Source organism: Vespa crabro, chromosome 9 (assembly GCF_910589235.1).
Source record: "Vespa crabro chromosome 9, iyVesCrab1.2, whole genome shotgun sequence".
NCBI lineage: Eukaryota > Metazoa > Arthropoda > Insecta > Hymenoptera > Vespidae > Vespa > Vespa crabro.
The window spans coordinates 61,295-87,622 of NC_060963.1; the positions used below are offsets into that span (position 1 = coordinate 61,295).

At 45.4% G+C, this 26,328-nt stretch overlaps 1 protein-coding gene across 1 annotated transcript; it reads left to right on the forward strand.

The window, feature by feature from the left end:
- Positions 1–2,714: 2,714 nt before the first annotated feature.
- LOC124426920 (fez family zinc finger protein 1-like) lies at positions 2,715–21,773 on the forward strand. The gene is made up of 5 exons (XM_046969189.1): positions 2,715–3,478; positions 6,095–6,193; positions 9,547–10,220; positions 10,401–10,677; positions 20,416–21,773. The coding sequence occupies exons 1-5, from the start codon at positions 3,271–3,273 to the stop codon at positions 20,670–20,672; spliced, it is 1,515 nt and encodes a 504-aa protein (XP_046825145.1). The 5' UTR covers positions 2,715–3,270; the 3' UTR covers positions 20,673–21,773.
- The last annotated feature ends 4,555 nt before the right edge of the window (positions 21,774–26,328 follow it).

Below are 26,328 nucleotides of genomic sequence, written 5' to 3' on the forward strand. Positions count from 1 at the left end.
AAACCGTTTCCCCATCTTCTATAATTTCGCACGGGACATTAGGTTCCTCGAGGTATCCTCTTACCCCTCCATCGTCAAGGCTTTCACCCCTTATATATCTCCTGCAGCACCGCCATCAGCAGAACCACCACAGGCACAGCTACTACCTTTCTCATCTTCTTTCGGTCGGCATGTACATCCTCGTCTAGCAAACAGGCCACTCGAGAGTGCCGTCCTCGTCCCTCCCCGAGTTTTCCTATTTTCTGCGATAAGAGAGAGCCAAGCAATCTTCTCCAGCGAAGATAGAACGGCCCTGGGGCCCGCTGCCGGATGCTCCGGGGAACGAACGACGACGCGAGTGAGCGAGAATGATTGATGCGGTTTGTCGCTTTTGCCTGACGTCCAACATCTCGTCTCTACTCTTCGAATCGTGTATCGTCGCGATACACCATACCTACATACCGCGAATAATCCTCCCCCTAAACTTACGCTCTTTTATTACATAGGTGCAAGTGTCTCGCGGACGACTTTATCGAAAGAAGATATCGGGTTTTGCGTCAAATTCAACCAATTTGCGATTATCTCAATGAAATCATTCTTTGAACTTGATATATTACTTGCTCGTCGAACTATCTACGATTAACGTTGATCCGTTGTTTTTTTCTTTCTATTTAAATTTATCAGAAAAGAAAGAAAAACGCTAGAATAAAGATGAAGAAAGTACGACGTATACGTGACGAAAGATCGTCCGACCGAGGGACATTTTTCATAATCTATTCCACGAAAGTATCACGAGTAATAAAGGGTTAATACGGTAATCGCATAAGACGACAAACGGTTAGATCGGAGAGAATAGATTACGGTCTCGGTTGACGGTGCGTTTCAATTTCGTCGCGAATTAAGCCGGAATAGCGAGTAATTGACGCGGGCCTATGGATTTAAGGGAAATATTTTTCTGACCATTTCCCAACGATCTTTGACAAGCGGATCTTTTATAACGTCTGCTTGTCGACCGATGGAGATAGGGATACTATGCAGAGAGAGAGAGAGAGAGAGAGAGAGAGAGAGAGAGAGATAAAAAGAAAATATGTTGTGCACGACTGGGAGGTAATTGTCGAATAATTTAATACGACTTAATCGCGTTGCGAGAAGTCGAGGAAGAATTGCGCATTCCTTTCAAGAAAATCAACACATTCCAGGGAAGTTTACGATCCGCGAGACATCGATAATCTCGTTTCGTTATCACCTACGCCAAAAATATGCTGCGAATTAACGCAAAGTGATCGATTCAAAATACGGCAAGCATGCCGTAGGATGTCTGCGACGTCACCTTTTTACGTCTTCTTCCAATTCAAACGCGATGAAAGCTTTTTGAATGAAAACGTTTTCAAAAAAGTAAATGCGTCGATTCGACGAAAATAAAACATTCGCCTTAAGTCCGTTGTTATTCTGCTCGTGCATTATCGTTCGCGAATGTCGTTGCACCAAAAATTCAACCTTATCTATCGACTTTCGTTATCGCCGATAAATGGAACGGATTTAATTCCTCTTGAAAACACATAATCTCTCTCCCTCCCTCCTCTCTCTTTCTTTCTTTTTCATTTACTTTTTCTCTCCTTATCGCAGTATCTGTAGTAAAGAGATGTAATGAAAATATAAAGAACCATTATTGAGATTGAAAGACCGTTCGTTCGGTGAAGTCACAAACGAGAAAAAGGCGGTGAATGGTAGTCCAGAAAAATCAGAAAAGTAGTAGGACTTTCTCGTCTTAGTAATCGGAAAAACACGCGCGTGAGATCGCGCGTAAAACGCGCGTGTACCGCTGATACACGGTGAATCTCATACGCGTAGCACGTCGGACGTGCGCGCGCGTTTTCTAACTCTCTCTCTCTCTCTCTCTCTCTCTCTCTCTCTCTCTCTCTCTCTCTCTCTCTCTTGTTCGCTCATTCGCTCGCGTGGGAGGGCCGAGCACAAATATCAATCAGTGGAGTCAAGAGCGGAATCAGGGTGGCCGAGTGGTTCCACATAATGCTGGTGAGCGCGGAGAGATGAGAGCGAGCGTGAGAGAGAAAGGAGGATAACGCGAGCTAAAGAGTGAGAGAGAAGAAGGAGAGAGGGAGGGAGAGGGAAAGGAGAAGAAGGAGCCTCGGTCACGCGTTACTCTACAACGAGAGAGAGAAAGATAGACAGGATAGAGATAGATTGAACGTACGTACATTCGAGAAACACACCCAACTGTACCACCCCCGCACAGAGTCTCTCGTCCGGGTGAATCGCGAGAATAAGCACGTAGCGAGTAGCTTCAAAGCACTCGAACGTTGCTTGTGGGAGTGCTTCGAGTGCTTGTGTGTGTATGTGCGGGGGTGGAGTAGGGAAGGAGGAGGCGTGTCAGATAGGCGGAGCCAACTTTGAAAATCCCAGCTAGCATCCAACGTTTCTCTCTCTCTCTCTCTCTCTCTCTCTCTCTCTCTCTCTCTCTCTCTCTCTCTCTGTCTCACGCACACACTCACTCTCTCTCCCCTTTCTCTTTCTTTACTCATTCGTCTCCCACCTCCATTCTCTCTCTCTCTCTCTCTCTCTCTCTCTCTCGCTCTCTCTAGAGAGGCTGATAAGCCGTAGAGCCGTGTGCGTGAATCCACACTCGCTCTCCCCTCTGAACCGCGTGCGCGCACTTACATATATCCGTCTCACTCTTCGCCGCGACTTTCGTCCATCGTCGTCGCATGGGAGTCCCTCGGCACTATCGGATCCCGTTAACGGCAGTCGCCGTCGAGACACCCGCTATAACGTCTCTCGCATCTCCGACACACACATCAAACCGGTGTGTCCTTATTTCTTCTCGTTCTTTCGCACCTACTACATCGGTTACTCTTAAAAACATCGAGAGCCCTTGCGATCGACGACGAAAGAATATCCTCCCCGACGTATGATTTTTGTGCTCGCAAAGGGAATAATCGTTGGAACATCGCGAACATAATTGCAATGAGATCGTCTTTCGATTCGATCGAGTTTCGAGGGTGAACGATTTGAACGATCGTACCGGGTGTTTGTTATCGTATTTGAGGAAAGAAATGAGACATTCCAAAGAGAACTCGTATCGAATAGATATCATGTGGTAAAGATCATTTATCTAAAGGGTGTATCAAAGAACAACGTATTTGCTTTTCATCCGTTCGAAATTACTTGGTCGGATATATCAAAGATATCGCCAAGTACGCGGATGTTGGGTGCAGCGAGGAGAAAAGGAAAGTTTCCGTAAGTAGAAGGGAAAGACGAAAAAAGTGAATCAGGATGATGGAAGTGCAGCAGCAACACTCGCCCGTTGGGGTAGGTCCGTTGGATTTTTCCCGAAGAGGAGTAGCCGAGACGTCAGCCTTCCGGGTCGTCAAACCGAAACAATCGACATCGTCGCTCGTGCATCAGCAAGCCGTGTCGTCGCCGGAAACTAATAACAATGAAAATCTTCAAGAAAATTCGCAGGTTTCCCTTGAATCCGAAGGTAAGAGTTTTGTTATGCGTTATTATGCAATGATATCTAAGGGCGAACGTTATATCTAATGGGAGAGATAGAATCGAGACGTTAGGAAAATAATTGAGGGTAAAAATTCGGCCCTGTAGCAAATCTCCAAGCACCATTCGCCTATATCAACGTAGTCGGAGATATACCTCGGCAGATATACTCGCTACATTGTCATCGAACTATTTACCTAGGCTGTTATTTATGGGACTCTATTACGTGCTCGTGTGTTTCTCGCAAAACGTCAAACGCCACGATTGGGCCACGTCACGGCTATTGGTTATTCGTACGCATAATGCACGCACGCACGCACGCACGCACGCACGCACACACGGCACTTTGATCGCACGCGCGAACGTATAACGCGTGTGCGTTGATGCGTGCAGGTGCGTAAGAGAGTCGAGTCGGGACGCGATGGCCGTTCAACAGGTGAGGGGATGGATTAGACGGCGTGCCTATACTAATACTCCACTGCTAATCAGGGTAATAGGCTAACGTAATAATATCATCATCCCACGCAGAGCCGGGCTAAACGGTTTAAGCCAGTAATTGCCAGGTGATGGGCAGATCATGGAGAGGGTTGACGCCTTCCATTCGAATCAAGACACTTGGAATCTTCCGCCAAGCCGACGATTTCTACCCGACGATTTCGTTTTCGATTTTGTCAATCTTTTTGCAAAATATCTTTTAGGCAGTATAAGTAAATCGATTCGTTATACCGTCGCAAATAGATTCCAAAGAGATTGCGACGATACAAAGATCTTCGTTCGCATCGATTTGCATCGAACGTCTACCATTCGAAATCCCTGCGCGTTGTTTAAATATATATCACGGATACATATCGGAATCGAAGATAAGGAGTATCAACCAGTTCCGGGGCTAAACCTATAGAGATAATGGCGTGCTCACGAAGGCTTTTGTCATATTCGATTGTCATGTTTCGAGTTATTCGTAGAGAGAGATTCGGCCTGTACGCGTTGCTTTGACGATTTATACGAGCCTTTCATCGATCGGCATCGACGAGTATATCGATACGATTGTCCACTGTCATTCTCATTCATGTATCGTTGGAGATCTTTTTACCGAGCTATCCCTTAGCATAATGTAGAAGCGTCAAAAGAAGTAGGTACATTTTTAGAGAACGGCCGATATCATTCGAAGAAAGAAAAGTTTTACATCTTTCGACTTTTCGGTACATCTCGGCGAACAGAAAATCACGATGGATTTACGTTTATAGATTTACGATGTAACGATAGCGCGGTATGCAGGATAAGCTTTGTACAGAACGAAGAGCGATATCATCGATGCTCGTTCCCTCTCTTTACCTCCTTTAACGGCGAACACGGCTGCATTACCTGCAGCGTGTGTACACGCTCTCGGGTATCGACGTTGTGTACACCGAAACGCTGCGGTCATCTTATCTCGCCGCGTGGTGCCTTTGCTATATAGGAAAATATGATTTATTTCTGATAATCCTGCGAGAATGAGATAGCCTTTGCGGCAGAGCCGCGGCGCAGCTAATCTCCTCGCGCTATCTCGGATTATCCCAGTCGTTACTATATATTGCCCGGATTACGGATTCCTTTTTCTTCTTTTTCTTTTTTTCTTCTTTTTCCTTCTTTTTCCTTTTCTTGTTTCTCTTTTTTTTCTTTTCTTGTTTTTTTTTTTTTTCTCCTTTTTTTTTTCCCTTCCTTTCGCCGATTTTCGCCGTTTCCTCTCGTATTCCTTCGTTCGGCCGTTCCATCGAAGCGTCATCCTATGGGATCTTTCGATTTCACCCTGAAAAATGGCCATCCACGATAAAGCGTTACCCTTCTGATATTACGTCAAGTTCATACTGGAGCCTGCCGGATAGGATGATCGGTTGGAAAGGGGAAAAAAAGAAAACGGGAGAAGAATAGTAGAAAAGAAGAGAAGAGTAGAGAAGAGAAGAGAAGAGAAAAGAAAAGAAAAGAGAGGAAAAGTAAAAGAAAAGAGAAGAGAAGAAAAGGTAGGAAAGGAAGGAGAGGAAAAATTGTAATTCCATGCGATCGAGCTAAGGGATGCGGGCAAAGTCTTGGAGGCGCCCTTTACGGTGTAAAGTTTGGTATTCGTAAAGGTGCCAGGATGCCGATCAAAGAAACCAAGACGATGGATGTTCGTGGATAGGAATGCAGTTTCGAAGAAAGAGAGGGAGTAATAGTCGAGACAAGGTTGATAAATAGAGGAGGGTCTCCCTTCTTTCTAATAAAGACGCTCTTGTCGAGGGGTTGATCTTTCCTACGAACCGGGAATACCAAATTTCAAGTCAGGACTTGAGAAGACGTTACGGGAGTATTCGTAGCTTTTCGGTGTAACGCGCAACGCTTGAGAAACGCGCATGAACGATCTTGACAATTTTCTTTCCTTTTGCTTTTTGCCGATTGTCCCGATTAGCCTCCTTCGACTCGTTGTGGAATTAAAAACTAAAAACTTTGAACAAGTTCGTCGATCTTATTCGTCGGCAATTGTTGTCCGTTTACATTAAACGACACCACTAAACTAATCCTGCTATGCATAAGCGCGATATTAACGCGATATTTTATTTACTTTACTTATCCATACATTTTTTACTTTTAGGAGGATGCAACGTTCGTTTAATGTTCCCGAGACTGTGGGCACCGTTTGGAAATGCAACCGAGGTTACGAATCTTCCTCCCCTGCCAAAAAGTCACTCAGGTACGTTGGGATTGAGTCTGAGTTTGCGCCTGGGCGTAAAGTGGACGAGAAGTTTTCTTTCTCGGCGATATCTACGCTCGGTTCGACTTCCACCTCCGCCATGGCGGCTAGTTTTTATTTGCCAATCGTTAATAACGACCGGTCGGGATGATGATTGGGATAAATGGTAGCACGCGTCATACCGCGGACGGACATGGGCTCTTCTAACTCTTACCGTCCCAATTGGAGCAGATTAGAGGCGCAGCTTAGGGATTCGGACGCGTCGGTCCCTTTGTACTCTTGTACGATGTCGGTGTCTCTCTATCCTTCTTTCTCTCTCGTCCGTACCTACCCTAAATTAGTAACGTCTTGTCATGTTAAACGCATATACTCTCTTACTTCTCTCTTCCCCTCTTCTTCCTCGTACACGTGGCTCCTCTTATCTTCGTGGCTCATCGAGATCAATCGAGACTCCTATCAGAATCGTACGCGATACGTTTCTTCTCGTTCTTCAATCGCTCAGTATTCTTTTATTTTAACGCGTTGAAATCAGATTGAATCAGTTCAGATAGAGGAAAAGAGAGAGAGAGAGAGAGAGAGAGAGAGAGAGAGAGAGAGACGCTCTCTCGTTATATAAACTTTCCTCTTCTCAACGATAGTCGGGCAAGTAAAATTATCAAAGAAATCGATATTGCAATCACAAATAGTATCGTCGGTATATATACTTTTTCGTTCTAACGAGCAAGATCGTCAGTCGAACGGGAGTATCAAGCTTAAATAGGTACTGACGGCTGGATGAAAAATCCTTTTTTGAAAACCCACATCTCCCTGTCGGTCGGTCTATTGACGCCGCCGTTGATCGTCGTACGTACACTCCTTTCCACGAACGAGCAGGACGGAAGGAGTTTGAGGATTTGTAGCGTGTTGGAGGTTTAATAGCGGCAGATCGCTACGCAGTAAACGACTGACGGACGACAGAAGATTAAAGTTGGCCGTTAACTCGATCTAATTGTCCCCCCGGCTTGGCCTTCCTTTATTAATCTACGTTCACGACCATCTTCGGCATCGCCGTCGTCGTCCCCGTCGCCACCTCGTTCTCCTTCCTCGTTATAAACCCTTCGCCCTCCCCACCTTTTCCCATCTTACTAAGAGCAACTTGGCTCGATCCTTCTCGTGCCTTTCGAAAAGTTTGCTTCGTAAATCTGACAAATGTTCGCCTTGAGAAGAAGCAGAATTGCCCTTCTTTTCGATTATACAAAATCGAATTAATTTTAACGACCTAAGAAACGCACTTTGCATCCTTTGCGCAAGTTGCATTTGAGTGCAACGTGCCATATGTAGGAGAGCACGTTCGTACGCAAGCTCTGCCAAAGGGCGGAGCGAGGTAAACCATCTGCCGGACGGTCGCTACGATGACGACTGTTTTTTTCATGACTCTTTGCACTTTGCACCGTATGCTTTTTACCGCATTCCACTATATCCCAGATGTGGCATTTGCGTAAGCAGTTCTTCCTAACTCGTCCCGAGTCACATCTGTCCGGACTTCCTCTTTCTTCTCGTCATATTTTTATTTCGTTCCACTCTCTTCTTCTTCTTCTTCTTCTGTCTTCTCCTCCTCCTATCCCTCCCCCCTCCTCCTCCCCTTCTCCTCCTCCTCCTCCTCCTCCTCCTCCTCCTCGCGAAGATCCATTCCCTTTTTATCTTTCTTACGTTTCTTTTTTATTTCCTTCCTTTGTCACGTATATTCGGACGGATTCGCTCCGATTTTTTAAATCCACGACTTTGTTTTCCCGATTCATCCTTCTTTTGATCCGACAGCGACAGCATTTTTAAACTTTTTCTTTTAAATCTTTAATTGAGTAAATATATAATTTATAATTTTACGATAACGAATAGATACGTCCTCTCATTTATTTCTCTTCAAATTATTATCGCAAACAATGACATCTTTTATCGTGCGCGTCGACGCATCGAGGATCGATTCTTGCTTTCCCTTGCTTTTAATGCACTTGGCGGATATTAATGCACCGCGGGAGAAAAAAAATCTATATTCATCGATCTTTCACCGACTACGGAAACTCTGTCTATACATTTATCTTCGGATAGAAATTGTTGGTATCTTTAGATCTACATCTGTCTCTTTCTCTCTCTCTCTCTCTCTCTCTCTCTCTCTCTAGTATACTTTCGTCATTTCTCTTCGCCCTTGTCCTCTCTCTCTCTCTCTCTCTCTCGCAGGCTCGCTCGCTCGCTCGCTCGCTCGCTCGCTTTTGTACATATTCATTTTTCTCGAACGCCCTGAGTACCGGGCGTGAGCGTTTCTCATTACATTAGGCCGCTCTCACTCACTCCTGCCTTATTTTGATTCGATTGCAAAGCCACCAGGAGTCACGATAATAATCGGCCCTTCGACGATGCAGGGGGTCGGCGTAGAGTCCTTTAAATGCGATTATCCGAGCACGGCTGTGCTATACGCGCCAGCACGTGACCGCGTGTCGCGTGCACGGATTATAAATATGATATACTCGGGGTGTCCCTTGCATACGTACTTTTTCGTTATATAGACGTTCCTGGATACATAGCAATATCAACCTTTTGAAATTGCAGTATCGTGCATAGATAGAGGAAGGATATAGAAATAAAAAGAGTAGCGGAAGACGGTCCAACGGCAGGCAGTTCCCTCCTACGATTATAATTCGGCATTTTCTTCCGATTTGTCGTTCGGTTCGATCCCATCGTAAATCACAACGGTACTTATCGAAGAGGATGGCCATCGACGATTATTAGAAATACCTATCCCAAATAATCGTGACGCGTCATATTCGCATCAATTACAATATCGACCGGTTCGCGGAATATATTCTACCACGCTATTATCGCCTACGAATATGTCGCTGTCCGACTTTACACTGATTTCTATCTTTTTGACATTCGTGTTAATCGAGTTAATCGATAAATGAGGAAGAATGATTTTGCAAAGCATCCTTATCGGAGAGCTCTTATCGGACTTTAAGAAATTGTCGCGACGAAAGTAATTACTCATTAATCGTAGAAATTCGTCGTGGTCGCGTCGAATCGAAGTAATGATGTCATCCCTTCCTCGGACGCTCCTCGAAGATCCTCAGCGTGATGTCTCGCTTAGCAAAGAAAGAAAGTAAAGCGTCTCGTTATTTTTTTTTTCTTTTCTCTTTTTTTTCTTTTTTTTTTTTTTTTTTTCTACGGACCGCTTAGGAGGAGTATCTATCATTTAGTTTCCTAATCTTCTTCTGATTTCCGATGATACATCGAAGACGTATAAGATTCGGGGACTTATTGGAAGAATAATGAAACGAATGTCTGTGAAAAATAGAAATATAGGAAAATGATTGTCTTCGCAGAACGGCTATCCTTCGGTGTTGGCCGTTTGGTTGGTTCACCGGCGACGACAAGTCCCTCGCCATCGCATTCGCCATGCCCGGAGTCCCCGGTGCTCGATCATCGTCGGGATCATTGCGCCGAGGTGGACGTGGACGTCGAAGAGGAAGAAGTCGACGTGGACGTCGAAGAGGTCGGCGAGGAGGACGATCGAGACGCAGCGTCGAGTCCTCATCGTTCTTCCTCTACGCCATCGCCCACCGGTACGATTACCTCAGCGACATCCCAGTCGCATCCGCCAAAGAGATCGGGCGACACGTTCAGCGTGTCGGCACTCCTCAGGCCTGATCCACCGTCTGCTCACCTTCAAAATGCCTCTCCTCATCGTGACGCGGCCACGATCGGTCCTCATCCGACAGCACCATCCGGCTCCTCCATCCTCTATCCACCTCTCCATCTTCAGGGTGGACTTTTACCGCCTCATCCTCACCATCCTCTCTCGTACCTACATCCTCAGTTGTTGCCTCATCATCTATTGCCGCCCCACTTGCACCCACTCCTACGTGGGGTCCATCCTGGACACCCGGCTCTACACTCGACTCACACGGCTCACGGGCTACATCATCCCCATCCGCTCGCAGACGTCTACAGCTGCGTCAAGTGCGACAAGATGTTCAGCACGCCTCACGGCCTCGAGGTACGTAAACGCGATCGTCGCGTTATGGCGAATATATATGGTGAACGATCGTCCGTCCGAGCGCCCGACAAAAAAATTGCGTTTATATCGTTTACATCGATTATCTATCAAATTTCTGTAAGACCTTTATTTGTTAATACCTTTAATATATAAGAATTAGAAATAGATATTCGTCGACAGGTGCACGCGAGGAGATCTCACAATGGGAAGAGACCGTTCGCTTGCGAGCTCTGCAACAAAACCTTCGGCCACGAGATAAGTCTGACGCAACACAGGGCTGTACACTCAGCGGAGAAGGTATTTGAGTGTAAGCAGTGCGGAAAAGCGTTCAAACGATCGAGCACCCTGAGCACGCACCTTTTAATACACTCCGATACAAGGCCGTACCCGTGTCAATTTTGCGGAAAGCGTTTTCATCAGAAGAGCGACATGAAGAAGCACACGTATATTCACACAGGTAGGTGCGATCTGATCGCGCTAGCTAAATATATAATATATAGTCGAATAAGGAAAAAGGAGCGAAATATCGCGAGTATAAACATCTATTCGAGACGAGGCATACAAATTTATCGGACCTTTGCTGGTTGTAGTTGGGAGGAATTAATTAACGAAGCGACTTTCTACGATAAATAATGCATCCAACCGTCTGGATGAAGTCAGTATTGTGCGCGAGACGATTCGCTCGAGTTCAGGCACATGTGGCCGCTTGGTTTCTGCTCGATGAATGGATGGGATGAGGAAGGGGAAAGGAGGAAGGGGGATTGGTCTGCCGAGCCCCACATTGTGAGTTTCGTTCGGTAATAATCGTAATGTCTTTCGGGGTGATTCCCCTGATCCTCTCGTCTTCCGTTTACCCCTCAGGTTCTTCACTCCCACGACTGGCCCCCAATTCCCGATCTTCGAATAGAATTTTACCGCGGCGATTATTGTCCGTGGGAAAAATGGAACAGGTTCATTCTTCCTAATCCCAGAGGAAGAATTCTCTGCGCTGCGCGATTTTACGTCGAGCAAATTTATCGTTTGTATCCTCTTTTCGAATAGATGACGTCGAGGCATTGCCTTTAGGATCGATTTCGATTTTTCCTCCGGCGAGTACTTTGATTCGATAATTCGTCTCGTAATGGTTTACGTTTATTTATCGGAACCGAATTCGTCCAATAGCGAAGACCGAGAATGACGGGGGTGAAAGCACGAAAGCACTTTTCTCTCTCTCTCTCTCTCTCTTTATACATAGATACGTGTGTATATATATATATATATATATATATATATATATCCGTCTCTTTCTGGTTCTTCGAAAGTGCGGAAGGGGTGGAACACTTGACACTTTGGTGTCTCGAAGCTGACGGAGCGACGGTCCTGAAGGAGTAGGTTCTCGTAAAGACGGGGAAGAGGAAGTAGCGAAGAAGAGGAGGTAAAGCGGGAGGGTTCCATTGGTGGGTCTGGGCTTTGTATCGTCTCCATGGCAACCCTCCCAATGTCTTATCAAATTATCACCTTGTCCTCCCTTGTACTCCTCCCCCTTCTTCTTATCCTCCACGTTGCTTCCGTCGCTCGGCTACCACCTCCTTATTCACCCTCTTCAACCCAGGCGAAACGGCCTCGGAAGGACTCGCTGAAAGAGGATACAAAGCGATGGTCACTTGCGCGGGCCCGCTAACAACCTATGGGACCACAAGGACAAGGGCTCGTGCGCTCGCGCGCGTGTCCACTTCGTTTATTTAGCGACGTCTCTCTCTCTCTCTCCCTCCCTCTCTCTTCCTTTCTTTCTCGCTCTTACTATCCAGCGTGAGGGTCGCAGCGGAACATTTAATTCATTATTCAGAGGGATGAAAAATTCAGCGACTCGACGTCCGATGCCGTTCACGAGTAACGCGTCGCAATTGCTTCGTGAAATGACGATGCACGGTCAGTTATTTTTTTTTTGTCGACGTTTCCACCCTTCTCTTCTTCCATCACGTTTCTATTTCGACGAAATTACTTTTCGATAGGATCAACGGGATTCTCTCTCTCTCTCTCTCTCTCTCTCTCTCTCTCTCTCTCTCTCTCTCTCTCTCCTTCTCGTCGAGCGATCATGATTTCAAGAGACTCTTGTCCATTCACAAACGCGAGCTATTTCTATCGAGCACCTTTCAGTTTCTACAGCATAAAATATAAAAGATTCCTTGTTGAAGGAATTTACTGTAGGATTCTACGGTTATCTTTTTAGGCTCGTAAGATTAATCGACCGATCGCAATTTATCGTACTATTTATAAATTTGATCGTACTAGGTCAGATGCGAGTTTATCGCGAGAACAAACGAAAAGCTTTTCGTCTTCTCTCAGACGACTTCGTCGGAGGTGCGTACGTGCGTGAAACAGGCAGGCAGGCAGGCAGGCAGGCAGGCAGATCGGGGGGTATTCTGGGATTCGAGACTAATGATAATCAGTCCTCGCTGTCTCTCCCTTTCTTTCTCCTCCACTTTCGATCTCTTCTCCTCGTCGTTCTTTTTTGCCGTCCCTCTGCAACCACATTCCCTTCGCCGTGAACACGGGCCATGTGCAATAAGGGTGCGGCACCGTCGGATTCCCCGGGGACCGGCATGGCGTAACGTAAAATCATTATTAGGTAGGTAGGTAGGTAGGTAGCTAGGTAGGTAGGTAGGTAGGTAGGTAGGTAGGTAGGTAGGTAGTTGCTGGTGCACATGAGGGCAGGATAGAGAGAAAGGGAAACGGTGGCTTGGATGGTTCGGCGGAGAGAGGAAGGGGGTAAAAGGGAGAGAGTCGGCCGCTTTAGGGGGTTGGGAATAAGAGCTCTGCAAATATTGTTCGTGCGCGAGTCGGCAAGCGGAGTAGTAGCGAATCGAGGGGAAAGCCGAAGCGTTGCTTCGCGTTACCTTCGTCATTAGGTGGGCTCTACGTTGCTGCTGCTGCTGCTGCTCCTGCCGCCGCTGCTGCTTCTGCTACTACCACTACTTGTACTGTGAGCAAGGGGATGGTGGAGGGGGTATGTTGAGGCGGCAGCGTATGAAGAGTCAAGTACACGGTGGCTGCGAGCTCGCACACAAGACCGACCGACCGGAGCTTTGCCGATTGGATAACGTCGCGTGATGGTTATCGAGAAGGCGACAGACTGACAAGTGGTCAAGCACCCTCTTGCGAAAACACTGCGGTTCCATCGGAAAAACGTTTTTCTTTGGGGGGCGATGCCTGAATGGCGGCTCTTGATGATCAAGGTCTGTTCGCTCGGTTAAATTTGATTTTTTTTTCTTCTTCTTTTTCTTTCACGTTAATGCAATAGAATGGCAGAGTTATTTGACAACGAAAGAATTCTTCTCTAACTTTATCACTTCGAAATAAGTATTACGTTGAATTAGATTGGAATTCTAATTAGTTAATTTAGTTGGAGAAATCGCTAGCGTGCGAACACATTAGTATGTACTTTGGCGATTTGTGATTATAAGAAAATGTTATCGATTTGATCCTATCTCGGCCCGTACGTGTCGATATCTCGGGAGACAATGGGGAGACACCACACCCTTAAACTATACGCTGATCGGCCCCGACACATGACCGTGCCATCTTTTGTTTTTACAATAAACACAACCTGTCCGCTCTTTGGGTGCTAGGCAAAGTTGCAAGGGGCCAAAGAGAAGGAGATGAATGTCGGCTGTGTACTTTTCCTTTTCACAACCACAGTCGATTTCGTTTCGTTTCGTTTCCGCTACGTGCCGACCGAGCTTCTCGACAAATGGATCATTTTTGTGCGAATGATCTCTTTCCTTCGTCGTTGGAGCATTAATTCATTTCGTTGTTAGGAGGATTAGCGCATGGTTTTTCTTTTTTCCTTTTTTCCCCCTTTTTTTCTTTATTCTCGATTTGAAAAAGACAAGCGTAATTGCGAATCGTCGCGGTCGCATACGTTGACGTATAACTAATTAATGCAATTTCGTTCTCGTCAACGTAACGCGATACCCGTTAAAACAGTCTCTAAAAGAGAGTTAATTGAAAAAAATTATTCTACCAAGGACACGTTCTATGTGAAACGGCTACAATAATTTCTACGTTGTAGGGATAAATTACGATTACACTCTCACGCTATTTCTAAATCATTCGTAAAATTCGTAAAATTGTTCTTGCGGATCGAATGACATACGTTCGATTTCTGAAAAGGAGTTAAAGCGCTCCAAAGAGCCAGAGAAGAGTCGTAATAGCTTTAACGAATGACGAGTACTCTAAGGCCCTAATGTCTAAGTACCTGGTCTCCCCGAAATTTGCCTCGAGGGTGCGGTTATCGTGTACTCGCTTGGATACAAACTGTTTGAGAGCTTTGTGGGCGCGTTCATGGTGTACCTGTGCCTCTCTCTCTCTCTCTCTCTCTCTCTCTCTCTCTCTCTTCCCTCCCTCCTTTGTGCGTTGAGAGGACGGGACTATTAGAGGTTTCCGGCTGACTTAACATCGGGAGCGCCGCAACATCCCTCTAAGCTGTTTAAACTTTGCGACATGGTCGAAGGGACCGCCCTGACGCCACCCTTTCTTCTTCTTCTTCTTCTTCTTCTTCTTGTTTCATCCCTCCTTCTCTTTCCTTTACCTTCGACTCTCGCGAGTCGAACGTTTCGAGTCTTTACGGCTCGTTAGTGACGCCAACGTAAAGTCGTGCTTAGAAATATCGGTCGGAGCGCACACGTAAGAGTTCCATTTTCTCGCGGGCCGTACGCACGCGAACTAAATTTTCAACGGACGCAAGCGGGCGAGCAGTTAATCGTCGATTATTTGCCTCAACTTCCGGTAGAAGGTCGTGCAAAGAACGAACCGAGCAATTTCAAGTGTTCATCCTTATTATGCCGATTCTTCGATCTCTCTCACGAATTGACGAACGTTCAAGTTTTTCTTAGATCTCTAGTTTTTCTAAAAACTAGAAATGGATCGGAAGTATCGTTAAAACTTGCACGTGGAAGAAGAAAATTTGCAGGACGGTCAACGACCGTCCCGATTATCGGGAAAACGATCGTATCGACGAGCGAACCACGTAAGAGAAACTCTCTCTCGCTTTATCGCTACTGGCTTCGGTGCGTTAGACAAAGACAATTGCGTGTTGGATGTTGAGGACGTTACGTTTAATGTCACGATGGTATAAGCCGGTACGAGCATCCGATGCGGCATCAAACATGCAAATTCGCTGATATAACGTTACACGGATACCTCCGGTGCGATCCGTTATCATGACGATCCGTTGAGCGTTAGCACCGACATAGTGTTCCTAGTAGTATAGGAGCATGATTAAATTTCCAAGGATATCGACACGACGGGAACACGTAAATCCTCCTTTGCTCCCGCTCCGCTCTCTCTCTCTCTCTCTCTCTCTCTCTCTCTCTCTCTCTCTCTCTCTCTCTCTTTACGCATCTATCTACGTTGTTACTTACCTACGTGTGTATCCACGTCCTCGCTTCATCCCTTCCTCTTTCGCCGCTATTCGCGCTCGAGCGACCGAAGCAGCTCGGGCCAGAGGCTTGAAATTAACTATCAGAGGCTCTATTCGAGATGCGAAACGTCGTTACACCATCTACAGCATCATCGATAACGCCTCTTCATCCTTCCGAGACTTTGCTTTTCAAAGAGAGGGTGAAAAAAGAGAGAGAGAGAGAGAGAGAGAGAGAGAGAGAGAGAGAGAGTAAACGCGATAGAAAGATGGATGGAGGATATTAGTCTTATATCGTGTTCTAGGAAAGCGAAGAAAAAGAGCGTTTTATATTTATTCATCCTTCTGGGATCATTCGAGATCGTTCGACTCTTACGACGTCTAAAGAGTACGCGTTCGTGTCATCTGTTAATGGAAGGTAATCGTAAGATGTGAAATGTAAGGCGATCAAGGATAATTACAGCGAGTAGAGAAAACGTAGCGGTGGGATCCTTCGCGCCGATGGCACAGATCGGATTTGTCACGATTCCTAATGTTGATCGACGCTTTAATAATTTAATAGCCATACGTCCGCCGTGATCGTCCGGGAGAGGATTATTACCGCGGATCCCTCCGCTAGATCGAAAGCACTAAGGAGCTAACAGACTTAGCCGCGGTATCACGTTTCCTCCTTTACTTCGCTTCGGCCTTCCCTCTACGGGAAATATATCGTGACGGTACCGTCTTATGCGCGCTCTCTCTCTCTCTCTCTCTCTCTCTCTCTCTCTCTCCTTCCGTATCTCGAGAGACGATAATTGCCATCAATCCCGTCTCGCTCGGCAAAAATATCATTGGAAAACGTGCGTTCGTCTACGCTTCCGAACGTAGCACGTTTTCTCTTTCCGTTTCTATTCGTATGTCTCTTTTTTCGTCGTTTTACCGTAAACGAACGTATTCCCTTAACTATAGCCATTCCTTTTTTTCTCCCCTCCCCCTTCCTTTTCGTTCCCTCGAAATCCGCCCATTTCGCGATACAAGGATCAGAGGAAAAGCGAGTAAAACGCGCGTTGCAAACACGGCGAACGTGACTATCGACTGGCGTTCGTGCAGCCGTGAAATAGTAAATACAAAGCTCTCGTTGAATCGGCGCGCGATTCGCCATGCGATTCCGGCCCTCCGATCCCCCCGAGAGACTGCTAACATTCGCTGACACACCGGTATTTCGATAGCCGCGCACGGACACGCCCGTGAAATATACGGATCGCTATAGCCGAGTGTTAACCCGCATTTTCGAGCGTTTGTCGGCACTACGATCGATGACAAGAAATTCAAATTGCACCAGGGACCACGTTTTAGCTTGCGTTCGGCTATTTGGAATTACTTTCGATCCTTGTTTTCCCTGTTTTCACTGTTTAGTTTTCCCGTTTCAATTTTTAGAGAGGTTACCTATATCTGTCCAAAACTTCAATAGTTTCTTTAAAATGCTTTAAAAGAATATTTAGGCTGCTAAAGGGGGAGGGAAGGAATTCCACGTTTTTCTCTAACTAAATTCTTAACGCATATTATTAAATCAGCGATGCGTTCTCGACTTGATTGTCATCGACGAGAACGTTTAGAGGAACTTTGAAGGATCCGGAAGAAATCCATGCTGCCCTCGATATAAAATATAAGATCTGTTAAGCACGTTCAATTTCTATCTTCTCATGGACCTCTCTCTCTCTCTCTCTCTCTCTCTCTCTCTCTCTCTCCCTCGTGGGCAAGCGTTTCGTTTGGAAAAGGTAAAGTGGAGTGAGATGGAGAGAAAAGAGGCCCGCCCCCCAGAGACGCAACCCGCAGAGTCGAGACGTGGTCGATGGAGACGAGAAGAAATCAATGCCTCGGCCAGAGTCCGCTTCACCTTCGTCTCTCCTCTCCACTCGTTTCCTCTCTCTCTCTCTCTCTCTCTCCGCCCACTCGCTCTTAACCAGCCGTCTCATTTTCCTTCCCTATCTCCTATACCTCTTCCACGAATTATTTCGCGTATTTCTTCACAGCCCCGATAAAACTCCAAGATTTCGATTATTCCATCTATACGTTTGAAACGATACGTTTGAAAATATATAACGTTTGTTCTTTCTTTCAAAAAAATTTAAAACGATACGAGTATAATTGGCGTTAAATCTACGTGGATACCATGGTTAAATGGAAAAAGGCGCAACCCATTACGGATAGAACGTGTCTAGACGATAGTATCTTTGCAAAGTTTGCGGATCGTTTGGGAGAAGCGATCAAACTGCCATCTTGGTTTTCCACGTTCGAGTAGAGGGTGTAGGCATAGAAAAAGGATGCTTTTGCTCCGTGAATTCGAAAAGCGATAGGTACATATAGAAAAGGACAAGGCGATAATAGAGAAAGGAAAAAAGAAAAAGGAAGAGCAGAGAGAGAGGGAGAGAGGGAGAATTAGCGGAGGAAAGGACCCTCGCAAGATTTCCAGGAGTTTAATATAGTTTTAGGGGCGTCGGCTGAGAGAGAAAGAGAGAGAGAGAGAGAGGACGGGGCTGTAATGGTGTCTTAAACCGCAGTGACTCTCAACCACGACTCCCCTCGTTTCCGTCACCTTTCGGTTCGCACAGAAAAATTAAGAGCAACCAATCTCAATCATGTTGCAGTTGAATATTTTAATCGAAAATATTATACATTTGTCATTCCTTCTGTCAAAAATATCGAAGGTGTCGCGCTTAAAAATGAGCTCGGAATAATTAAATAGATCTTACGAGTAGGATTCGAGTTCGAAAGCATTGCGCTCCAACGACTAACCAAGATGCGTACTTGCCTATACCCATGGAATGCATTCTCGCGTAAATTCGAAAGCGCGAGTACCGAGAGGTAGGTACTACCCATATAAGAGATCGTAACGCACGGTTCTTGCTTTTTCCAGCGAAGATAAAGACGAAAAGGGCAACCTCGGTGCGAGAGAGCCCCGACGGTTCTTGATTTTTACGAGCGCGTAAATTCCAGAGGGCAACTTCCTTCGTACTCCCTCCTTCTCTCTCTCTCTCTCTCTCTCTCTCTCTCTCTCTTTCTCCTTCACCTCTTTCTCTCTACCATTTCGTACTCGAAATACATAGAATTCTAGGAGACTCGCACCGTGTGCTTCGCTGTGAATTCCACAGCATGGAATTTCAGGCCGCCATTAACTCTGAATCCCCTCGAATCACGATTTGAAAGAGCTCGCGATACTATTGCGAATCCTCGCCGAGTCTCCGACGTCTTTCAATAAAATTACCCGCGTTTTCTTTCAAGGATTTCCAAACGTACACGTTTAAGAAATATTTCTCTATAATTACGTCAACAAGATCCTTTGTTACTTTTTCTTTGACCTTTCGAATCTCTATAAATATTGTCTCATTGAAATTTGATAATCATTGGCGACTATCGGGGATCGACACGTCGATTTAGGAAAAGGCAGGCGATGTTGTTACTCGAACGATTCTCAATTTTTATGAGATCGTAAATCTACTCCGAAAACTTTTCCCTCCGCTCCCTCGAAAACTTCCATCTTCACTTTCTGTCGTTTTATACCCCATTCGAGCCTCGTGGAATTTCATCGGATACTCGATCGGAGTCGACGAATTTCTCGGAGCTTGCTACGCTGGTGTTAAGAAATCTAAACGAAACGTTTACCACCATCTGTCTATCGGTGATTTCGCGAACAAGTTTCTTCAACGAGATATATCTATTTCGTCGTTGTAAAAATATCTAAATACTTGAAATCATAGAAATTGTAAAATAGAAATCTACTGGTATATGAAATTGTTTATAGAGCAATCGGTAGGAAGGAAGGTGCAAAAGAACCGAAAGGTAAATAGTTTGACTGGTCGAATATAAGCTAGACGGGTAACGAATCCGCGAGTACTTTGGACGTTGGAAAGATAGAGGAGAGTCCATTAACATCCCTCGGCTGGTCACTCGGAGCATAGTTCGAATCGTTGCTACTCTGTTGCTTCCCTTTCCTCTGTGAGAGGGTGGGAGCGCACGCGCGCGCGCACGTGCGTCTCCTCATCCCTCTTTCTTCTTTCCATCGGTCTTTCCTCTCTCTCTCTCTCTTTCCATCTAGTTCGGCTTATCCCGGTGGTAGTCATGGAAACACAGGGGTCGGAGCCGCCCCTGGCCGCCAATCAGAGCTCGCAGCCAGGAGGAGAGAAACGAGCGATGAGCCTTCCTCGCTTCTACCCCCGCCCTATCGGCCGTCCATCCCTTCTCTCCTCTCCGTCCCTCGCCTCCGGCTTGGCTGAGATTCTCGCTTGGGAGGAAATCTTGACCGGGCGTGCCCTGCATCTCTGATACCACCTCTCCTCTCTCTCTCTCTCTCTCCCTCCCTCCCTCTCTACGTCTTTTTCACTCTCGAACGTCCTTCTTCCACCTTTCTCCCCGCTCCAGCCCCTTCGACGAAAAATCCTCCAGTCGTCTCGGTACGGCAAGTCCATCTATGTGTTCGTGGCTTTCTATTGCTTTTGGACCAAGGATCGCTACTTTCGAATTAACCTTTCTGCTTGTTCGGGTAGATAAAGAGAGTGGGAGAGGGTAAAGGGGGAAGGTTGCTCCGGGGGATGGAAAGATTCGTTCGCTCGGAAAGAGTTAGATTCTCCAAAAAAAAAAAAAAAGAAAAAAAAAAAAGAAAGAAAAAAAGAAACTTGCAGTCTTGGGAATTATTGCGCCGAGAAAGGACATAATAATGGGCGGACGAATAAAACAAATGCCTGATGCGTGATACTTAATGACGACAATATTATTTCGTTATATCCGTTGGTAATATCCGTCTTTTCGACTTTGTCACAGGTGAAAAGCCGCACAAGTGTCAAGTATGTGGCAAGGCGTTCTCGCAGAGTAGCAATCTGATAACGCACTCGAGGAAGCACACGGGATTCAAGCCGTTCGCTTGCGAGCTGTGCGGACGAGCTTTCCAGAGGAAGGTCGATCTGAGGAGGCACCGCGAGACCCAGCACGCCGATCTTGGCACGTCGCATCGGCCGGCTATGGCCGCGATTCCACCTCAAAATTCTTTGCCAACCGGAAATCCATCGATAATGCAATGAAAAGCGTAGCCTTTCTAGCGAGAGAGGGATTCTCAGCGATCGGGGAAAGTACGGACTAGGAAGGACGGACGGATTTGAAAGTCCACGCATCGTCCTCGTAAATATAAATAGCGAAAACGATCGACTTCGTAGACGACTGCTGAACGACTAATTGCCGGAAGAGTGCAATAGAAGGAGCGGAGGATCTCTGAAGGAGGCATACGGGAACAAAAAGTTGTTTTTGATTTCGATGCGTCAACTTTTGCTCCGTTGATGTTATCGACAAAAGACGGCCGCTCTCGTGAGCCGCGTAAAGATTCGTTGGCTCCCGATAGGGCTCACGATCGTTAAGACTAAGATGAGCTCGTTAAGAGAGCAAGGTCCGCGTAACGTTGCACAATCGAAATCGAATCCTTCGTTTCCGTCTCGAGGGAATATTAAAGAAATTTTATTTCGATCGGCCATTACCTTATCGCGCGATCGATCCTCATCTTACTTCTCTTCTCGCTTTTTCCTAGATATTCGCGTGGTATCGAATCGAACGATCAGAACGGGTCTGATATCGGCCGATTAGAATCGACATTCCTTCGAAATGGTAGTACCGCGAGATGAATCGGCGTGAAAGAAAATAAGAAAACGAGAAAAGAAAGAGAAAAGTGTAAAATAACGTTGTTCTTATAAATTATCTGTTGTTTTAATACCTCATGCGAGGTGGGGGTTAAATACATAAGTACGTAGGCGCATTTTAACGCATACGTTGCCGTTGTCGTTCTTTGTTCGTTCGTCGATTTAAAAGGAAAGAAAAGAAAAAAACAAAAACTCGTTTAGCGAATAACAGACGAACACACACTGACACACACACACACTTTGCATATCTCTTTCGCGAAGAGGAAACATCACCCCTACCTCTGGATCGCAACTGTGACCAAACTTGTAAATAACACCGTAGACCGTATCTCTTTTTAGTATAAGCGTTTACTCGTGCGTACGTGCGCGTACATACATATGAATGTGGATATAAAACGACTCGAATCTATAAATATAAATAGAGAAGCGCGTCGCTCCGATCTAAGCTATTTTTTGTTCGCACTAAACTCACCCTCCTCGGCGAGAGAAACTATATTATGTACATTCGATTCTTTCTCCTTCCTCTCCTCCTTATGAAACTTTTTATTGTTATACCACTGATATCATTATGTAATTATTGTAATTAGAACTCGCTATTAATACTATTACAATTATTATTATTACTATTACTATTATCATCGTCGTCATCATCGTCGTCGTCATCATCATCATCATCATCCTCATCATCATCATCATCATCATCATCATCATCATTATTTTTATTATTATTATTATTATTATTATTATTATTATTTTTATTATTATTAATTATTATTATTACCAATAAAAGCTGTTACCATTTGTAAATTGTTCGTCGGCGATGAACGAACGCGACTCGTTTCGGTGTCGAAAGCATTTCTCCCATTTTGCCTTAGACAATGTTGAGAACGATTAATCGAGATGGTCGAATCTGACGAAGCAAAAGATCACGGTCATTTTGACTAGGTTGTGTAATTCATGGTTAAAGGGCCGATGCCAATTAAGCGGGGTGCTCCCGAGAAGAACCCCTTAACGGTCTCAATATGTTTTCCGTCGAGTTTCCCTAAACTTCTGCATCGGTTCCTCTTTATTTATTTCTCTTCTCGAGCGATCCTCTTCGCTTTCTGTCTCTTTCTCTTTCCTTCATCGGACTCGTAAAAAACAAGATTTGGCGAGGATGTTTTTGAGGAATGATTTGCTTCGCATGAAGGACGTTTCGAAGTTGGAAATTGAGAGAAAGAGAGAAGAGAGAGAGAGAGAGAGAGAGAGAGAGAGAGAGAAAAAGGTAGACAAAGGGCGAGAGAAGACGGAGGGAGAGAGAACATTACGGCACTGACTGCACGACACCATGACGCAGCCACGGGAGCAGATTGGACAGTTATTGCATTCTGGGTAAGATTAATTGATATGGGACTCGAGCCTGCGGGGTGAAACGTACGGGGCTACGCTCGCCGCTTAAACCGTGTCTCAGGCACTGGCTTGGGATGAGAGAGCGGTGATTAACCAATTGCACCGTTGAACGAACTGGAACCGAAAGCCACCCCTCTCCGTCTTCCTTTCACTCTCTCTCTCTCGCACGCATATTCTCTCTCTCTCTCTCTCTCTCTCTCTTACCAACCCTCGCCGTGCTCGCTCTAATAGCCATTGAGTAATGGAGAGGCTCTCATTATTAAATAGCGCAGGATAAATGCGCGCTTGCGTAGCTATGCGCTCGTAGACGCGCGCCCAGCGACGTGATTATCCTTGATATCGCTGTTGGAACGAAGGAATCCTCATTAACCGCCAACACCCATTTCAAGATATCGCCTACTCGACCTATCCGATTACACTTTCGACGGATTTCTTTCGACGGAAATTTTTTCATGTCATTCGGCTGCGATTGTTATCTCAAGGTAGTTGCAACAAGATGTTTATGATGCAATTTACAATATTTTCTATATCTATAGAAAGGTAAGCTCGATCGTCGAACGAACAAAGTTTATTAAATATTTGGACGTTTGCCTATCGTAGAAAAATAATTAAATATTAATAGACATTAATATAACGAAGTTATGCTTGGGTGGCTCGTTGTTGTTCGATATCAGTATAAGAAATTGAGGGTTAAAACCGATACGGCGATATTTTCAGAAGAGCATCGTCGATCGTTCCAAGCTTATTTTCGATAAGCTGTAGCAATTTTGAGTTTGAGTCAATATTCGAACGAGAAACGAGCACCCAGGGCGTCGTGCTCGTTTCTTTTTCGTCGTCCTATTCGAATCGTCGTCGTTCGAAACTCTTACGAATAACTTTGAAAGGATAAGTATTGCATATTCCCGGCCGCGAGAGGATACACCTTACGACTATTAAGATATTCACGGCTCCACGGAGGACACCCTACTTTGAAATATGGCCCAACGGGTCAACGTGAGTATACCTCGAAGCAGAGAGCGCCCTTCTTGCCATCTTTTCCTCTCTCTCTCTCTCTCTCTCTCTCTCTCTCTCTCTCTCTCTCTCCCTCTCCCTCTCCATCCCCTTTCTTTCTCACTCCTACCTTTGCATTACGAAAAGTAAGGGGAAGGGTGGCTTTGGACGACATCGTAGATTCGGCTGAGAGAGAGAGAGAGAGAGAGAGAGAGAGAGAGACGGTGTCCGAAGCAACCCTCCTTTACCAGCTTCTCGTGGTTTTCCATATTATTTACAGCCTCGTCCTACGCGTTACGCCACAATAACTCGAGCAAGCGGGTCCACGAATGCGACCATGTCGGCAAATTGGTGGAAACCGAGGATGTCGTAACGCGTTCTCCTGGCTTGACTCTACACGTGCATAGATACATTATATGTACATACATACATACGTATCTATGCCCTTCCGAGGCATGACGTATTAACTGTGCGGTACGATGCGAATAGCGTAAATATGTGTGCTGTAGATAATCTTGCTTTCACCTTAGTGCCGACCACGATATCTTCGACTTGCACAAGGTGACTTTTATTTTTCTCTCTGGCATTTTTATTGCCTCTTTATATTCCGTATACATCTACGTATTTAGTGGTATAAAATATACATATAATTCTTATAGATCTTTTAGAGATCGCTTTAAAAGGGAAGGTAAAATCGTGAGTTTCGTATCGGCCGATTATTCGCCTAGTCGGCCCCCGGCCGTAATAATATCGCGTACGTACTCATGTTAACGCGTTATATTGTAATTTATCTTATACGTTCGCGTTTGCGTTAAAATTAATCAACTTAATTACCCAAAGGCGGCAATGTACCCATTTTATTAAATTTCTCTATCGAAGCGTACAATTGCACTTAACTTAATTAAACTATTATCTTAAATCGTAGAGCGGGAGAGTCTCGCGACAAGCGAGGAAGGACGTTGGCAAAGGCGATACGCATCGGCGATAGTCGAAACGCGAGTAAGCTTCTTTCGCGAGTTAGAACTTGGCTGACGACAAGTTTATCGTGGAATCGTGGAAAAAGCATAACGCTGAACGTACGCGAGTGCGCGCAGGCAAATCTCATTTCCGCGAAGCTGCGCGAGTCCCCTCGTATTATGGGGATTTTCCTGTCACGGGAGTAATCGGAATGGGCGAGGATTAAAAAATGTCAATTTCCAATTATCGTCAGCGCGGTGTTGCGCGGACATACGGGTAATGGAATTTTTGAAAAGGAGATTATATTTTACTCTTTATCCAATTTTCACTTTGGCCGGTATCATCCCGTCCTGCTTCCCACCTCTCGATTTCTCTCGCACATTTAGAGCACCTATCTCGGATTAAGAAGAACGACTGAATTTTGTCTTGGTTGAAAAGAGGACGCTTCCTCGTAGAATTCGCGAGGACGAACGTTCGTTTAATTAATTGAAAATGAATTACGAGACGCCTCGTAATATTCGAGAGGTTGTAACCGGTCGTTACTCTTTTCTTTCGTACATAACGAGGCCGCTCTCTCGCTCGCTCGCTCGCTCGCTCGCTCTCTTTAACTAATCAACTTTCGTAAGATCGAGGTTGCGACAAGCTGACGCGGGAGTTGTCATTTGTCAGTAGGCTTTTCTAATAACGAGCCGAGTTCTTGAACGAGTTTAAACAAATAGCTCGTCGCAAGGCACGAAGAATAAAACAAATGGTTGCTACCGCATTCGGGGAAAGAAAGGAAGAACCGACGGCACGCTTAGGTACGATCAATCAGTCGTCTTTGACCGGACCGACACCTTAATACAGTCAAGAATCGATCGAATTTCGAGTTCGGTCTCTTGAAATATTTTCCGCGATACGTCCTTTGGGATTGAATCTTTGAGACGATCCATGTATCCATGTTGGTTGAAAAGGACCTTTCATCATTTCTCTTTCCCTTTTCATTTACAAAATGCGTACGGTAAATTGAATATGGTTATCGTTGATTAAATAATACGTCGGATTAATATAAGGAAGAAACGAAAGAAAATAATGAAAAAGACTTTCATTCGATGCTCGAGTAAATGCCTTTAAATATCTAGAATATGTAAAATATTTAATGGCGATCGGAAAAGTTGAAACGGTTCGGAGGCTAAATCGATCTATTAAGGGGCCCGATAAATGGAGAAAGAAACGATCGACGATAATCTAGGAGTAACTTTACCGTAAATACGCGGATAGGCGATGACGCCATTCCCTGGAGAGATCGATTCATTACAGATGTTAAATAAATGATAGGGCATCGGTACGCTCGTTTTGAAAATAGCTATCGGCTATTCGTGCCTGGCTAGTCGTATTCCCAAAGAGCGATTATTCCTCTGTCGACGTCGTAGCCTCTTGGGCGAAATCAACTCCCGAGGATGTGCACAGGGTCACGTTGCGCCGCGACGCGATGTATCTCCTTCGCATCTAACATTCATGATCGAGGAACTTTTTTTCCATCTCCTTTCGTGCGTCTTAACTAACAACGAACTTTTAGCTTCAAACGTTGCCAGTTTAACTCGTAGAAATAACATTTTTATCGTTCTTCCACGTTTACGTTCCGTTCTTAATTAGCACGATGAAAAATTCCATTCTTGAAAGTTGAACGGTTCGACCCGTTGCTTTTGTAAAAATCGAATTAGAGAGAGAGAGA